The 18,533-nt window shown below is 44.7% G+C and overlaps 2 protein-coding genes and 1 long non-coding RNA gene across 5 annotated transcripts in view; 1 reads left to right on the top strand and 2 right to left on the bottom strand.

Moving 5' to 3' along the window:
- LOC307223691 overlaps positions 1-11,649 on the bottom strand; it is an 84,223-nt gene extending 72,574 nt beyond the window's left edge. Inside the window, exon 1 of the long non-coding RNA XR_013842201.1 lies at positions 9,320-11,649. This is a non-coding gene — a long non-coding RNA (uncharacterized lncRNA). The remainder of the gene's footprint in view (positions 1-9,319) is intronic.
- SMIM14 (small integral membrane protein 14) overlaps positions 1-14,467 on the bottom strand; it is a 33,199-nt gene extending 18,732 nt beyond the window's left edge. Inside the window, exons 1-2 of one of the 3 annotated variants that reach the window (XM_079989883.1) lie at positions 14,374-14,467; positions 4,008-4,087 (exon numbers count right to left, since the gene is read on the bottom strand). The gene's annotated coding sequence lies outside the window, so the exon portion shown is untranslated. Of the gene's footprint in view, positions 1-4,007; positions 4,088-11,722; positions 11,883-14,373 lie in introns of those variants that run through there. The other 2 variants (XM_079989882.1, XM_079989884.1) reach the window with 2 other exon arrangements.
- Positions 14,468-17,719: 3,252 nt separating this feature from the next.
- Positions 17,720-18,533, top strand: part of UBE2K (ubiquitin conjugating enzyme E2 K) — a 30,260-nt gene continuing 29,446 nt past the window's right edge. The window contains exon 1 of the mRNA XM_079989881.1: positions 17,720-17,999. Within this exon, the coding sequence (XP_079846007.1) occupies positions 17,937-17,999 (63 nt within the window). The 5' untranslated portion in view covers positions 17,720-17,936. The remainder of the gene's footprint in view (positions 18,000-18,533) is intronic.

Raw genomic sequence — 18,533 nt, 5'->3', positions numbered from 1 at the left:
TCAACTCCACTTTGCCGTCTTTTGATAGCTTTTAATTTCAGAAAGTCCAATCTCGAAAAAACTCTCAGAAAAAGTCATTGTTCTTCCATCCAGACCTCTATGTTTAAGAGTCTAACTTAAATTCTATTTCTTGGTCCTTTTAAAGTCTGGATGTTCCAAATACTCCGGCTTCAAATTTGGTCCAGCTCTTATTCCTCAGGTTGCTTTTTCCTGTTCTGCTGCAGAAACCTTCTAATTCAGAAACTTCTTGTTCTCCACAGAGGCTTTTGTTATTCAGGAACATAAAGGTAAAGGTAAAGGTACCCCTGCCCGTACGGGCCAGTCTTGACAGACTCTGGGGTTGTGCGCCCATCTCACTTAAGAGGCCGGGGGCCAGCGCTGTCCGGAGACACTTCCGGGTCACGTCGCCAGCGTGACATAGCTGCTCTGGCCAGAGCCAGAGCCAGAGCCAGAGCCAGAGCCAGAGCCGCACATGGAAACGCCGTTTACCTTCCCGCTGGTAAGCGGTCCCTATTTATCTACTTGCACCCGGAGGTGCTTTCGAACTGCTAGGTTGGCAGGCGCTGGGACCGAGCAGCGGGAGCGCACCCCGCCGCAGGGATTCGAACCGCCGACCTTTCGATCGGCAAGCCCTAGGCGCTGAGGCTTTAACCCACAGCGCCACCTGCATCCCTATTCAGGAACATAACTTGCGTCAAGTCCCTTCCTTTCTTCAACAGATAAATCCATTGTCTCCTTTAGTACAGAAACCTCTGTAGACAAAATAATGCTTCGTTTTTGCAGCTTTCCCAAGAGATAACAGATCCTGCTCAAATTCATAGTATTTTTCCACTTGCTGCTACTGTTGCAATGTCCCAGCCTCCCTCTAGAGGGAATATGGTAACTTAATTTCTTTCAAAATCAGACCCAAAAGTCAAATAACTTGTTGCCTTTATTTCCAATAATTTATGTCCAAATTGTAACAAATCTAACCAGCAAAGCCATCGTAACAAAGTTCTCTTTTATTTTCCTGCTTTGACAGCTACTTTGACAGCTGTCAAAGTTTCTGTGTCTCTTCACCAGTCTCTCATAGCGGATCGTTCCCGGTTCCCGGGGGGGTTGCATTTTAGTTCCCACAAATCAGTCTTCTCCTCCAGCACAATTATTGTAATTTCCCTTCGTGAAGTTAAATTTTTTTTTCAGGTAAACAAGTTCATCTCTCGATCTTAGTTGTCAAATCCTTGCGTTGAGCCATCTACAACAGGGGGGGGCGGACTTCCTTTCTGCACTCCCCCCGCTCGCTCCAAATTCAAAGATCAAATTTCCCTTTTAAGTCCAATCGATTTACTCACGGGTTGTTCCTTTTAGTCCAAATCCGAAATTTTCAAAGAAGAAGTCGTTGCTCTCCGCTGAATGGCATGCGGCTTCGCTGGGCAGGGGAAGCATTAGACTCACAGCACCACACCCCCCCGTCACCCGCTCCGCAGCCTTTAAAAAGGCTCCTTCGTGGGTCGGGGGGCGCAAACGGTGCCCGCCGAGTCACCAAGTCCATGGGCATCTCCGCCCATGGTTTTTGAGGGTCCCCGCGTCGCCGGCACGGCAGGACCCGACCCCTACCCAGCCGACTCCCTCCGGAGCTCGGAGGGAGTCCGCCATTCGGTGATGGCGCCGACCCGGAAGCCCCCACAGGAGCCATTTTAAAGATCTGGTGTGCCTCCAAATTAAAATTCAACTCCTTCTGGACTCCCAGTAGTATATCCTCCTCCTGAGCATTCAGCAAGCAAAAGGATTATCACCTGCTTCGTACCAAAGCAATGAGGAAGTTTACAATGAGGCTTACAATCTCTAATAAATATGGGTAGGTAAACGCTCAGTAAGAGGAAGGCGGGTGAGTTTTAATGCATTTTTAATTCCGTGTTTCAAATAAAGTCGCATTTTGCACCTTCTCAATTTAATACCTGTATGATGTGTTAAAACTGATGTGTCAGAGAGCACATACTTTCTATTACAAACTTTTCCTATTGAGATTCTCCAAGACCAAATCTGGGAAGATTGGCTTAGACCTGGCATGGAGAACCTGTCACCTGCCAGCTGTTGCTACATTACAACTTCCACCATCCCTGAGCATTGTCCGTGCTGGCTCAGACTCACAGGAGTCAAGTTCCACAGCATCTGGAGGACCACAGTTTTCCCCATCCCTCTCTGAGACTCTACAAAGTTGGGCCTAGGATCCACGGCAAACTTCCTATCTGCAGTCTTCTTCTTTGGTAATCACTCGTAGCCGAGTAAGATTGTCTTCCATGAACACGGTCTTAACAGTGAGTCCGTAAGTGACTGTGGAGGCCAATTCTGGATCCACACATCCTTCCACAGTGGGGACATAGGGAGTTGATCATGGTAAGGGTTTGCCAAAGGTGCCTTCCTCTTAATTAGTTTCTCCTTTTCATCCAGGGTTCGAGCATCTTCAAAGCCCATGACACCTTTGGTAAAGGCTGTTCTCTAATTGGAGTGCTTGCAGGCCAGTGCTTCCCAGTTGCCAGTGTTTATACTACATTTTTAAAGATTTGGCTTGAGACAGTCTTTAAACCTCTTTAAATCTGAAGTACTGGACTAGACGAATTGGCATTTTGGCACAAGCGCACACACAATGTGATACACTAATTGGAATACAACCTACAGCTATGAATGGAAACCCACCAGAGGCTTGATAAACCTTTGCTTGATACCCAAGGTGGGTGGGGAGAGATACATAGCGGACAACAATGCATGGTTTCTGGAGCACATTTACACTTGTTCAATTCAGCTCAGTAGGAGTGGGCTGCTGGCAACGGAGTCCTATCTTTATAGCTTCTTCATATAGTCCACAATTGGCACTGTTTCCCAACCTCACCAAGCAGATCACATGATAAAACCATTCCTAGACCTTTATCACTCAGGTAGGGGAATCACTGAAAGGTCCTTAGTTTTTTGTTTTTTTTAAAAAAAAAACAGATTTAGAAAAGTAAATGTCAACAGAAGGGTTTTGAAAGGAAGTGAAATTCCCCCATCACCACTAAAATAGTGGAACATTAAATCCTGCTTTCAAAAATTGTACAATACAGATTTTTAGATATGATAATGATGTGCCCTGGCACAAGACCTACCAGGTCTCTAATGCACCTCTACTTAATTTATTGGAGACAGGTACAATCCCAGATTACTGGCAAGTTTATGTAAGTCAAATTGGATGAGTTTTTTGATGACATAATGTCTTAGTGACAAGCGTTCATGCGGAAGGAGCACGAGCTGCAATTGCGTTTTCAAGATTTCACGTGGGAGTTCATCTGGAGGCATAATGATGCCATATATTACCCCATATGATGGGGCATCCAGGGTGTGGGTGAGGCAGTTCCCCCTGTGTTGCAAAAAGCACAAGTAAATCATATGACCTTCACAACCCTCAGAAACATTATAAAAGGACAAGAACACTACTTTCTGGTTGTACCTATTTAATGGGTACAGTTCCTGTATTAATTGGTTTCTAGTACTGCAACTCAGATCTTTTACTGGAACCTACCTGCTAGTTACACCTGTTTGACTGGTGTAACACTATACAGGAACAACAGCAAAGTTCAAATTGGGATGAGGGGGGCAGGAGATGGGAAGCAACGTGGCACCCTTTCTATGATGCAGCAATTAAAATGTACAGGTTTACAAAACCAAAATGTCAAAATTGTGCTTTCTGGGTTGCACGAAAATGTACAAATTTAAAAGAGCCTTTTGTAAAATCACCCATTTCAAAGGTTAATTTTGTGATAAATACCAATATTAGCAATGGGTGTGATTCAATTCATGTCACTGGCTCACTACTGTACTCTTGCATTCAGTTTACTTACAGAAAAATTGTTTACTTAATCTTTATTATATTTTTAGCTGCCGTATGTTAATGCCCAGGTGACATATGGTAAAAATAGTTAGAAGCAATCCAACGTCATCAGTACAAGTATTAATAAGTAAAATGGACTTCAATTTGTGCAATGGAACTTTACCTTCCTTTTCTCTACACTGCAGACCTCTGCACACCTCCGAAATCTGCTATAGCCCCCAATCCTCAGGCGCAGGTTTTGAGCTGAAAGGAAAAAGAAGGTGAAGTCCCACTGCAGAAGTCTGTTCTATTTCCACCGAGTCTGCATTGGATACAACCCTATATCTGTTTTATTTACTAATTGGTAAATACAGTATTAAGTGATGCGGGTGGCTCTGTGGGTTAAACCAGAGAGCCTAGGACTTGCCGATCAGAAGGTCGGCGGTTCGAATCCCCGCGATGGGTGAGCTCCCGTTGTTGTGTCCCTGCTCCTGCTCTAGCAGTTCAAAAGCACGTCAAAGTGCAAGTAGATAAATAGGTACCGCTCTGGCAGGAAGGTAAACGCCGTTTCCGTGCGCTGCTCTGGTTCGCCAGAAGCAGCTTAGTCATGCTGGCCGCATGACCCGGAAGCTGTACGCCGGCTTCCTTGGCCAGTAAAGTGAGATGAACACCATAACCCCAGACTCAACCACAACTGGACCTAATGGTCAGGGGTCCCTTTACCTTTAAATACAGTATAATTGACTAAAAATACTAGTCTAGCAATTGTTAAGCTATGGGGTTCTTTAAAAAATATTCCGTAAGTAAATACTTCTTTGCACAGTGAAGTTTGTCATTTTTATGGGCCAATTCACAAAAACCTGTCAGACGAGTTGGTGGCATTTTGAGAAATGCCCAGTTCCACGTCTCACTATGACAATTTGCTCATTTTGAGTGGCTGCTGAAGCGTGCACAAATCTAAAGCTCCCACCACATTATCAGTAAATCACTGAAGCAAATGGACAATAACCAAGGCAAGCCCGGTATCCTATATATTTACTAGCTTGAACTGTGCAATCATAAATAGATTCCTAAATGCCATGTAAAAATGTGTGTGCAGCGGGAAAGACCCACACCCTTTGAGACATTTTCAGACTACATTTTAGCTGCTACTATCAAGCTGCCTCTTCTACCTTTATGAGGCAAATTTGAATACCTATAGCCAAAAAGTTCATCTTGGTGTTCCATGTTTCACAGGGAAAAGTGAAAAGTGAGAGGTTGGATCCAAATTAAGTCAGTTGAATTTGGGTTCCATTGAAATCAACTGGAAAAATTATGACCAAGTAAAACTAAATTAGAGCAATGATGGATTGGATCCAGATTAAGAGCTTTCTAGGACTTGCATCAACTATTCTTCCATGTTTTGTGGGAGTACTATAAGAATTATAAGACCCTAATCCAGAGGTGGGAGACCTCTGGCCTCACCTACCTATCAAAATGACCTGCCAGAACTGGGGGGGGGGGGGAGATAAGGCTCTGGCCCGCCAGCTACAAGAGGTTCCTCACCCCTGCATTAACAAGTGATGTAATATGGGAGGGACCAAGTGAGAACCAACCTTTCAGGTAGCTGTAGGAGGGGCACATTTGACAGCCCAGTGCAACTATCCATAAACATGGATTTCCCAGGCCCAGCAGAAAACATTTTGCTTCTAGGGACAGAGCAACAAACGCCTCCCCTCACTACAACAGTACCCAAGGCTGGTCTTCACACAATGAGGCAGAAAATGGCTCCCCACTTTCATTACAGTAAAAACACAATTTAATGATGCACAAAATCAGTTGACTAATAATAATAAATAATAATAAATTTTATTTATACCCCGCCCTCCCTGGCCAGAGCCTGGCTCAGGGCAGCTAACACTAATAAAATTTCAGTAAAAACATAGCAAGAAAAAAGAAAAAGGAAAAAAAAACAATTTAAAATACAGGTTAAAATGCAATTTAAAAGGCAGCCTCATTTTAAAAGTCAAAACTGCAAGGGGAGGGAAACATAAGGGTCAGACTGAGTCCAAACCAAAGGCCAGGCGGAACAGCTCTGTCTTGCAGGCCCTGCGGAAAGATGTCAAGTCCCACAGGGCCCTAGTCTCTTGTGACAGAGCGTTCCACCAAGTCGGGCCCTGAAAAGGCCCTGGCCCTAGTTGAGACCAACCTAACCACCTTGTGACTTGGTACCTCCAAAATGTTGTCATTTGTGGACCTTAAGGTCCTCTGCGGGGCATACCAGGAGAGGCAGCCCCTTACGTATGTGGGTCCTAGGCCGCATAGTGCTTTAAAGGTCAAAACATCTTACTCTTTCCAATGGTAGGGCGAGCCCTACTACTGCAAGCCCCACTTTGGGACGTCCATTGTCCAAGTTTGCTTCAGAGTGCCATTGGTACAACTGATTTGAAGTGCGTAGCCCACGTCTCAACTCCTTATGTTAGTCAGAACTCTTACTACTTTGATGGGCCTGAATCCCAACTTGTTTTGGAGCAATTAAGAAGAAGAGTTTGGCTTTGATATCCCGCTTTATCACTACCCGAAAGAGTCTCACAGCTAACGTTCTCCTTTCCCTTCCTCCCCCACAACAAACACTCTGTGAGTGAGTGGGGCTGAGAGACTTCAGAGAATTGTGACTAGCCCAAGGTCACCCAGCAGCTGCATGTAGAGGAGCGGAGACGCGAACCTGGTTCCACAGATTATGAATCTACCACTCTTAACCACTACACCACATTGGCTGTATTACATTCAGCCCAATCTTCAGAAAATATTTTAACATCAAATCATTTTTCAAAGTGTAGCGATACAATCATCTTCCCTGGTAGACTGCAATGTACAGAATTAACAGGCCAGTTCTAAATATGTGCAGGGTTATCATGGAAGTGCTTAGGATGGGACGTATCAGCAACGCAATGTACCAAAACACAATGTTCTGCCAGGACTGAAAACATAATTACACTAGTGCCGGCAAAAAGGCAGATTTGATGGGTGCTGTCCGGGTAAATAAGAAGCACTTGTTTTCCCCCAGACAACAATCATTTATCAAGGAGACCAAGGATGTTCTCTGAATTCTGAGAAGTTCCGCTTGTAAGTGTGTGTGTATGTGTTCTGATCTAATGTGTAATCTCCTACATGTCAAAATATTTTAATGCTCTTAAAAATGACAGACTGTCAATCCTATACATTTTGTGCTCAGAAGGAAGTTTCATATAGGTCAGTGGGACTTAATTCTCAAGCAAGTGTGTATAGGATTGCGGGCTAAATCTAAGACATACCATCTGATCAAGTTTTACTTTACCACTTTTAACTCAGTGGCTATGTGAAGCACACAAAGAGGCATCGTGCACAGAAAGGGGCTGAGATCCTTCTACTAGCCCTACCCTTGAGGTCATGAGGCTCCTCAGCCCTACCCCAGATTTTCTATACATGAAGGAGGCAGAGATGTTCAGAGATGTTCCAAATATTTTCATACTTCCTACCTTCATGGAACACTTTTCACATGGGCTAGTTTTCAGAGAATACCCTGACTGCCACAAAAACTCCTGGACATTTCAGAGGATTCTGCAGCATGGTCTAGAGACCACAGTCCTATCAGTTGGGTACCAGGCCACTCTTCCCCAAACTGGTGCCCTTCGGCTCTCATCAGCTCCAGCCAACTGTCACAGATGATTGGATTTGTAACCCAAAAACAACTGGTGGGCACCAGCTTTGGAAGGCTAGCCTAGGACAACTTGGATCTCACTCTTACTCCATATAAATTGAGAATCTTCCCTAAAATACACCCCAAAACATTGCAGGGGGCGTTTGAAAGTAGAAGGCAAACTTTCATTTGGGCAGTTTGTCTGCCACTACTGGTCTTCTTATTATGAAACCTCTTTGAAAACCACAAACACAGAACGTCGCTGGTAGCCGCCACAAGTCACTAATGCAAAATACTAAAGCACTGACACCCTCTGCTGCTTTTTGCCTCTAAATATATATACGAAAGTAGGAAACGAGAAATTTTCGGTAAGAAAGAACATTTAACCTTAATTAAAAACAGTATGTTGTGGTTAAGAAAATGCAAATGCAGACAAGTGCATACTGAGCAGTATTATATAACATTTATATTTTTAATACCTTGCAAAATAAAAGTATGCCAAAATATATTTATGTCGTGGTTGCAAATCTTAACATAGGCTGCTAAAACTCCACTAGGGTCAGTTCAGGACTGAAGTCCTAATGGGTTTTTTTATTCTAAACACTGCAGATAGAACAAAACACTTTGGGCTCTATTTTTTAATGAAAGTAAAGATAATGTGAAGTAGGCAACTCCTTACACTCATAATTCAGATTATGGATTCCTGGCTGGTTATATATCACAGGTTCATTTTACAACAGAGATGGAGATTTGTGGTCCTCCAGATGTTGATGAAGTACCAGTCCTATCAGCCCCAACCAGCACAGTCAGGGACAATGCAAGTTGCAGTCAGGAACCATCTGAAAGGCCACAGCTCCCCCAGCCCAGATCTGCAAGTATGATGCAATGGATATTTCACAAGGAATAACTTCCACTGGAAGTAAAATGATTTTACATTCACAACACCTGTACCAAATAAAGCCATTAAGGTGACTTAACTGTGTAGCTGAATTACAACTGCAAGCACAAGGCACAACAGTATTAATAATCTTAAAAAAGATAGGCATGAACACATCACCTTGCATCAGATGACAAGTGTCCCTTGCATGCTTCCACCCACCACTGGTGGTGTAGTGAAGAGGCATTTCCCGCCTGTCCTCCCTTCTGCTGTGGCCAACGCAACCGGCAGTTCTGTGGATGCAGTGGTGCCTGCCCCCCTCCACAAAGTCTTGCTGTTAAGGGGTGAAGATTGCTCCGAAATTCATTACCACTTGGGAGTCAATAATGCTGACGGGATTTTTTTTTTACCCTTTTTAGTGGATCTGGTTTGCATTTAAGAATGCATAAAGGTAAAGGTACCCCTGCCCGTACGGGCCAGTCTTGACAGACTCTAGGGTTGTGCGCTCATCTCACTCTAGAGGCCGGGAGCCAGCGCTGTCCGCAGACACTTCCGGGTCACGTGGCCAGCGTGACGAAGCTGCATCTGGCGAGCCAGCGCAGCACACGGAAACGCCGTTTACCTTCCCGCTAGTAAGCGGTCCCTATTTATCTACTTGCACCCGGGGGTGCTTTCGAACTGCTAGGTTGGCAGGCGCTGGGACCGAGCAACGGGAGCGCACCCCGCCGCGGGGTTTCGAACCGCCGACCATACGATCGGCAAGTCCTAGGCGCTGAGGTTTTACCCACAGCGCCACCCGCGTCCCTTAAGAATGCATAGTAATAGAGCAAACCTATTTCTTCCACTGCTGGGCCTTCTGGCCTTATTCCCTACCTCCAGTTATTGCAAATCAGTACAGTACAGGGGTACCTTGGGTTAAGTACTTAATTCGTTCCGTTCTTAACCTGAAACTGTTCTTAACCTGAAACACCACTTTAGCTAATGGGGCCTCCTGCTGCCACCGTGCCACCGGAGCACGATTTCTGTTTTCATCCTGAAGCAAAGTTCTTAACCCGAGGTACTATTTCTGGGTTAGCGGAGTCTGTAACCTGAAGCGTATGTAACCCGAGGTACCACTGTAATATAAACAAGAACCTAGCAAAAAGACAGTTTGTCCAGCCTGTCTGCTAACAAACTTATCTAGCAAAATAAAGAAAATCATTATGTTCCCAGATACTTTTTGTTTTTTCATTTCTCCAAGCACAGAGGCCACCCAGTGATCCAAGGAGAGCAGGAGAGAGGAGCAACCAGAGGAGGACTCTCTAAATTACAAACAGGCCCATGAGTCCAAAAAAGGCTGGTTACCTGTCTAGCAGTTCAGGGTAATGTACATGACTTCAACCATTTTATCCTCAGAACCAGCCTTAGATTAGGCTGAAAATAGGGACTGCCCAAAGGTGACTCAGCAAGCTTCACGGCTAAGCAAGAATCTGAACCCATATCTTCCCAATCTTAGTTTGTGACCTAAGTCATTGAAATCAGGATAGCAGAAGGACGGCCTTCTTGGAATATTAGTATATGGAATATTAGTCCCATGGTCCTAGGTTCTTCAAATTTTTATTTTCCCACTTTCTGTATGTTCTGTAAAACTTACTAAGTTTTTTTTTTTTAAAGGACCACCCATATGAACTTTTGCAACCTTTAATATAATTGACAGAGACCCTTCTGGCTGTTGATTTATTTACATTTATTTAGTAACCTACATTTCCTCAAAGCAATGCACATGTAAAAAGTGTCAGACTGATCCTCCTGAACGTCTAATAAAGTCACTGGGTAAGGTGCAGGTCAGTGAAAGCCAGGAAATTGACATCATAATGATAATTAAAATAAATCATTAGTTAAGTACAAAGCCTTCTGAAAAGCAGGAAAATTACAACAGTAGGATGATAAACGTGCAACTCTACAACACCGTGAAAGCACACTCAGGAGAAGAGTCATACCTTTTTCAGGATATTTCAGAATACTCATTTCACACTTATAACATGACACAAGTACACTGTTGATGTTAAATAACAACTATCTTACTTTTTGCCAATAGTCTGTCTGTAATTGCTGGATCCTCATCTTTTCTCCTTCCACAGGAAGTCTGAAGCCAGCATGTTTTAGTATTAAAGGTAAGCCCAGTTAGCTAAATAATACCAAGTAATATGTTTAGGACTGAAGTCCTAACTTAAAAAAAAGGGGGAAAAAAGAATTAAAAGCATCCATGTTCAGTATTGATTGGCATTAGTGTCAATGCTAGCCTTCTCCCAAGGCTCTCTCTTGAGAATGTAATAGCTTCTGGGACATCTGTTGTCTGTTCCAGGGATCCCTATTCCATTGTGAACAGGAAATGTTTCTTTATACAGTAAAGATTAAGGAGGAAGCTGATGTTTTAACTCAAAGTCAACACAGTGTGACCTGGCTTATTAAAGAGCAAGAGAAAGAGAGGAATAATATAAAATTGATCCAGTTAATGTGCTTCTCAGTCCTATACTTGTTTACTCAGTAGCAAGTCCTATTGAGCTTAATGAAGTTTACTCCCACAAAAGTGCCCATGTATGCTGCTAACCTGGAAGTCAGTCACTTAACTCCACATAGCTTGTGTAAACATGCGTAGGGTTTAGCTTACAAGGGTTTGAGGGCACCGCCTTTACTAAATTTTAACTGTTTTATTTGTTAAACAAATTTATAGACCGCTTCACGCCATAAAAGCCATCAGGATGGTGGGTGTACCCAGCTCGCAACCTAAACTTCTGCAGGCACTTGGAAATTAAACTTGCCTTGTGTTCTGCATCATGCATCTCCTAAGAAATATTAAAACGTTTATTCAGGAACAAAACCAAATCTGTATAAATCAGGTGTGCAGTTCTGCTCGGTTGAAAGACCAAAAACAAAAGCTTCGCAGCCCCAGCGAGCAAACGGCTCTCCTCCTTTATCACAGCTGGCCTCTTACCAAAGCAAAGTCGGTGGGGCTCCTTTGGCACAGGGAAGATCAGCAACAGGCTTTTTACAGGGAGAGATCCGGTTTTTAATGACCCCCCCCCTCCCGCCAGGAAATCAGTGCAGGGGTTGCATATTTTGCGAGTTTAAAATACTTGCAAAGATCCAGAATAAGCAAAAGGCAGCAGAAGGGAACAAGGGGCAGTCTTTCCCCAGAAACTTTTTTTGCTTTGCCTCCCATCCCCAAAGCAGAAGAGAGAACCGGGGTGGGAAACTTTTCCTTTTCCTTGCCTCCTTTCGCCTTCTTCCTCCATTAAAAGAAGGACAAGCCTGGGAGGGAGAAGAAGGGGGGGGGGAAACAGCTTAAGGCTGGAATGCGGAGAGGCAGCCACAAACAACTCACCGGGTTTGCTCGGATCTGGAGAGCAAGAGGCGCAGCCCCAAGACGCCAGCCAGCGCAGCTGCGGAGCGACTCTGCCTTTCGCCTGGTGTTTTGATTCCGTCGACCACGTCAGTCTAGCAGGCAGCACTGCAAGACCCGGATCTGCCGGCTCGCAGGCAAGGGGAGGGCTTCTTCTGCACCCTCCCCTTGTCTCCCACGGGGATCGCGGTGGGCGGCGCGCAAAAGCGCACGGGCCGCACCTCTCGGCGGCCGCCCCAGAGCAAAGCGCTTGTCGCCGAATCGTGCGGCGGAAAACTAAGGCTGCAGTTGCACGTTAACCCTCCATTGACATGTAGAGTCCGAAGGGACCCCCGGGGGGGGTAATCTAGTCCACCCACCCCCGCCATGCAGGAAACTCTTTGCCCGACGGGCTCGAACCCACAACCCTGAGATTAAGCGGCTCTCTCTCTCTCTCTCTCTCTCTATGGCTTTTCAAATTAAAGTTTTGTAATCACATATCCAACATACAACATAAAAACAAGATTCCAAAAAATCTCCTGGACTTCCCTAGTCCCCTTTGTGGGTCCTATTGTTAGTCATTTCCTCCTGCAACTTTTATAATCAGATCTTTTGCATCTCCATTATATCCAAAATTCACCATTAAACTACAAGTGTTAATCCAATCCTACTAACGATTTTAACTGTTTACTGTGGTTTTTAAGATAAACAATAAAATTTCCTCATTCTTTATTAAGGTTTTGGTCTTCCTGACTTCTGATTCTTGCAGTCTTTTTTGCTAGAGATGGAAAGAAGATAAAGTCCTGACCAGAGAAGAATGGCAGATTAAGTGGATGGGATTATGCTGAAATGGCAAAAATGGCATAATAGCCAATTTTTAAAGTGGCGTGTAAGTCCCTTAGAATGAATATGACTTTACAAATGAGAAAAGAACTTTGAATCAATAACTTGATATTGATAAGAGTAATGTTTTCTGCTAGGTCATAAATGGACTTAGGTTAGCACTCCATTTTCTGGTAACTTCCAGATTGGATTATGGTAACACAGTTACATGGGTCCGTTCTTGAAGACCACACAGAAGCTCAACTGGTCCAAAAACACAGCATGCATGCAGATTCCCGCTAGGGTTCCTTTTAGAACCACAGAGCCTAGGACTTGCTGATCAGAAGGTTGGCGGTTCGAATCCCCGCAACGGAGTGAGCTCCTGTTGCTCGGTCCCTGCTCCTGCCAACCTAGCAGTTCGAAAGCACATCAAAGTGCAAGTAGATAAATAGGTACCACTCCAGTGGGAAGGTAAACGGCGTTTCTGTGCGCTGCTCTGGTTCTCCAGAAGCGGCTTAGTCATGCTGGCCACCGGCTCCCTCGGCCTATAGATCAAGATGAGCGCCGCAACCCCAGAGTCAGCCATGACTGGACCTAATGATCAGGGGTCCCTTTACCTTTTAACCCACTGTCTAAAACGGGCATGGTTGCCGGTTCATTTCCAGGCGCAATTCAGTGTGCTCTTGTTTGTGTTTATAGCCCTAAATTGCTAAAGTCCCAAATATATGAAACACTGCCTCCTTTCCTACTGTCTTGAACGTTAAGATCAGTAGAGGGGCCCTCTTGGTAGTTCCATCACCCTTGGAAGTTTGGGGGGGCTGACGACCCTTAACTATGGAATTCCCAGCAGAATGGAAGTTGTAATCCAGCAACATCTCCAACTCTTCTCTGAATTTAGTATTTTGCCAAGTTAAAATGTATTATTGTTTGTTGGCACAGCTAATGGGAAGAGCATGGAGGCCCTCTGTTATTGACCAGGGGACCAAAGGACACTAGGGTGCTGTATCCCCTGCCCTCCCAGAAAGAAGACAATGGCAAGGTGAAGACCAGCCTAGTCCCATCCATTGGCCAGAGAAGGGGCGCCTGCTTCCCTTCCTGCTGCAAGAAAGTATGGGAGGGAAACCTAGTTAATGTGACCTGAAGTCTACATCATGGCATTATAATTTAAAAATTATTGTTTAATGGACAAATGGACAGAGGGGAGCCATTAAGAAAATTGACATCATGAGAGAGGGCATAGAAATGCTCAATATAAGATATATACAATGGTACCTTGGTTTTCAAATGTAATCCGTTCCGACTTCCAAAATGTTCGAAAACCAAGGCGCAGAGGCGGTCTGCAATTTCAATGGAGAAAATTTTTAAAAATGCAGTGTAAGCCGTTCATCTTCCCATGCATGTTCAAAAACAGAAGCAAGGGTTTTTGGCATTCGAAAACTGAGGTACCACTGTATTTCAAAAAACCGGTGCTGCCCAGTTGTGAAATTCCCTTCCCATACAAATTCACCTGGTGCCATCATTACTATTATCTTTTAGGTATCTGGCAAAGTCACCCTGTTTTCCCATGCATTATTTTATTCCTGCTGCAACTGATGCTTTAAAAAAAATCACTTAAAAAAAACTACTATTTGTTTAGCTGGAGAGAGAAAAGGCATAATATCAAAAATTACCAAATCTAGGATTGATCATTGGCATTGTAAATTCAAAGCCTGAAACCTGCTGAGGCTTGGAAATTGTCATCTGGTTAATACCCTGGCTTTAATATTTAATACAGTTAAATAACACTTTCAATTTGCTCTAGGAAAAAAAATCTGAAGAGGGGGAAGTCTTACTGTGAATATTCCTTACTGAAGTTGCTTAGTCAATGGCAGATTTAATTTGACATATTCCATCCTGCAGAAGGCACTGTAACACCAACTTTTCAACCTGTGTACAGAGAAACAGGTAACATTTATAAAGCAAGCTACACATATCAAGGGATAAGGAAGGAGGCAGGAAAATTGAGAGGTGCTATTGTCTGAAATGTGAGGTCACACTAATGTGCTTATTTCTGCAATCAGAATTCTGTAACTAGGTAGCTAAAGCAGTTCATACTAACATGTTTCATTGTAAGCAGATCCACAAATGCTATAAGAATTACGACGTATTTTGAATATTGTATCTAAGTGATTACTCTAAGAATGTGCATGTTTTCCATTTATTTCTCACCAGTAACTCAATTTTAACAGGATCATTCTTTTTAAAACTGAGTAATCGTAGGTCAAAAACCCTTTAACCCTCTCTTCTCCAGTATTAGTTGCAAGCAGGGTAGAAAGGCGAAGCAATGTGAGCAAACTAAACAGGATATTTAAAGGGTCTAATACTCTGCTGGGAGCTCTCTCTTGCTGGAGAGTATGATGAGCCCCGTGCTTTGGATCTAGGGATCCATCCAGTTCTTTTATTAATTACCCCACATGGGTAATCGTCTATATCTATTATTATTTTCCATCCCACAGGTAAAACAACGATTCTGTAGCTTTTAAGAGTCTTAAGATGGAACATGGGAGGTGGTAGCATACATTCAAATAAGGATCTGAATATGGTGTACAGTTTTCAGGTTGCATCAATGCCTTTTACCGCTTATATCCGGGTACTTTCCCTGGAGACTGCCTTTTGCCATATGGCCTCATATCTGACTTATGCTGCAGTCCTAAAAGCACTATCAATGGAGTAAGCACCATAGTGTTATTTATTTTTCAGTAAACATGCAATAGTATTGCATTTGTCTTGCTCCATCTCTCCTCTCTACTGTCCCCATGTCCAGGTTACTTTCTGTTGTAATATACAGTTACTGCCTCACACTTGTGTGCATGAAATGGTTAACCTGAGCCCTGAGCTCAAGTTGCCGGAGTGGGTGTATATTAGCAGGCTCTCAGCAGCTCCTGCTTCTTCTCAGTCTTTTCTTTTTGTGCAAGCAAAGGAGCCATGTGGCCTGACTCCCAACTCAGCAAATGGTACAAGTGAACTGAACCTCTCCCAAAATGAGATTTTAAAGCCTGCATCTTTGCTAACCCAAAGACTGCATTATCCTTTTTGTAAGGAAACCAAGTACTTTTGGTTTTTTTTAGACTATTAGGTATTAAGTGATTAATAAATCAAATAGATAAGTAATAATAACAGACTGGAACTCCTCAGAAGACCATCCAGCTGTAGCCACTGCTCTGAAGGACAAAAGATTTATCACTTTAGCATCCCATGTCCAATGGCCCCAATATTATTATAATTAATACGTGTATTACAGAAGGTCCCAGGGTGGGCTACAACAATTTGAAAGTCAGATTAAAACTTGTTTGTACAGTCACAAGAATATGGTGGACTCTGAAAGTGAACATCTCAGGAGTCAAAAGGCATGGTAAAGAGGGACATCTTCAGGATTCTCCAAAAGTTGTATAGTGAAGAAGCCAGACACACCTCTATGGGGAGGGAATTTCACAACTTAGGGGCTGCTGCAGAGAAAGGCATATTCTGGGCTGCTGCCACCACAAACTCGTGAAAGAAATTGCTACTACCCCAGTGCCCCTTCTGCTGATCTGGGAGGGTGTGTGGGGAAGGAGGCATTATTTCATTTCTAATTTTAGACGTCCCACATGCTACAAGAGCTGTGTACATGGAACACGCTTCATGCTGAATGCTATTGACATTCTGGGGAGTGGAAATGCTTACAAAATGCTGTACTGCCTCCGCAATGTGGCAGCTTGACTCTGCATCCTACTGCACTCACATCCTGCTGCCCCATTTTGGAAAGTGTCCCCTGAGCAATTCTGCCATCTCCCATACACTTCAGACCTCTCCGTGTGGGGTTTCCAAAACGGAGCCCTTCCCCATCAATCTGCGGCGACCTAAAGACCAGAAAAGTTGCCCAAGGAGAACTGTACGACTTTGAGAAACCATCTTCCCTGTCTTGGGAAGGTATTGATGTTTCCAGATATGCTGTAAGCCACCAAGAACAGCTGGGGAAACCCAGTCAGATGGGTTTATTACAAATAATAAAATGATAATGCTTATAAATTAAAACGGAAGGTGGGCAATGTGTTATGTACAATCCACCCGCCACACAGGCTGGTGCGTGCGAAGGCTGCATTTGTGTGAAGGATCAGGTAGGCGTGCGATACCTCATACGATGGGTGTGATTTCATCACAAGGGCTTTAGCTCTGCCCTGAAACAACAATGGGATATCAGCTTTGCCCAAGGCATGACGGAGGGAAAAAAGACAAAACATCTTACAAGGACAGGAAGAAACACCACAAACAGAATAATTGCCAGACACAGGAAGAACAAGGATATAGTTTGAGTTCCTCCCTTGTAGTTTTATAAATCACTTAAGGTGTCAACATGAATAGAAGTTATTAATAATGCAGTTGTTGTATAAGGTATTATTATTATTATGACCGGAACGTAATGGAAATTAATAAGATTTTGGAACGCAGAAATAAAGCAAATAATCCAACCATCAATTCTAGCACCTTCTCTAAATTATATAATTCGGCATTTGAATGATTGGTATTATAAATTGGTATTGTTATAATGGGTCTATTATTGGATTGTAACTGCAAAGTAATAAAAAATATTATTAAAAAACTCTGCCCTACTCCCTTCACCCTTCCCCACCCGCGCTATAATAATAATAATGATTATTATTATTATTTTATTCGTACCCTGCCAATCTGGCTGGTTTCCCCCAGCTGCTCTGGGCGGCTAACAGCACATGTGTATTATTATTATTATCTAAAAACATCCTAAGAAATCGAAGCCTTCCCAAGACGGAGAAGTTGTGCAGCTCTCGCGTCTCAGCCTCTGAAGGGAAGGCCGTCGCGCAAGGAAAAGGCGCCACCACCGAGAAGGCCTCGCCTCCGCTCCAGAGCTCCACATTCACACGTACGGACCTACGTACACCACACACCCACAGAAAAGGCGGTTCTGCCTCATAGTCAGTGACGGCCAAGGGCGGAGGTCGCCGACGACCCCTCTTGAGGCGAGGTGGGCGAAGGCCTCCCCTCTCCCTGAGGGGCGAAACCACCGTCTGACAGGAGAACCTCTCCTCCACTTTTTCTCCTCTCATTTTGCCTCCCCTTCTCCACACTTTTCGGGGGGGGGCCGAAGCAGCGGCTCTCCCCCCCCTTCCGCCCTTTCCTATTCCCCTCCCCTCTCCATTTTCCTTTCTCTGACGGAGAGGAAGGGGCAGGCGGCCGGGCGGCGGCGGCGGCCAACGCGCATGCTCGGCGCCGGCGCCATTTTGGAAGGGCCGGGAGATTAACCCGCGGGAGCAGCGGTGGCGGCGGCGGGTGGAGGAGCTCGGCCCGGCTCGGCGGCAGCGGCGGCCTGGGGTTGGGCGGGTCGTCGGACCCCTCCGAGGACATGGCCAACATCGCGGTGCAGAGGATCAAGCGGGAGTTCAAGGAGGTGCTGAAGAGCGAGGAGGTCAGCCTTTCCCTCCCTTGTCGCCCTCCTCGGTCGTGGCGTTTATTGGGGGTGGGGGAGAGATTTGGGAGGCTGCATCCCTTTCGGTTTTCCTTCCCTCGCCTCCGTTTTTCTTTCTCTCTGGGGTCTCGGGAAAGCAGCGATGTTGCCTCGTTTCCTCGGGCAACGTTCATTTCCCATGGGGGAAAAAAAGGAAATTTCTGGGGAGGGGAGGGCGTCCCCCAGTGGGGAGTGACCCCCATCTGAGGGGAATGGGGTTGGGATGGGGGAAGGAAGAAATGATGAGAAAGGGGGAAGGGGATCAAGCTAGGCCTGCCAGCTCCATCTGATCCTGTCTGGTGCCCGTGTAGGCCCACCCAAGAGGCCTGGAGTCACGCCTGAATTTGTAGCGTGTTAACCACCATACGTGTGAATCTGCCCCTTCTAGGGGGTGGGGAATGCACGTCACTGTCCTCAAGCTGTGCTTTTGCTGCTTTCAAATGTCAACATGCTCTCTCCAGCTTGTGCTGGGGGTGAAATAAGTAGCACACACCA

Source organism: Podarcis cretensis (genome assembly GCF_951804945.1).
Source record: "Podarcis cretensis genome assembly, chromosome: 9".
In the NCBI taxonomy this organism is placed as follows: Eukaryota; Metazoa; Chordata; class Lepidosauria; order Squamata; family Lacertidae; genus Podarcis; species Podarcis cretensis.
The sequence above is the reverse complement of the archived record's forward strand: the minus strand, read 5'-3'. Positions and strand labels throughout refer to the sequence as shown.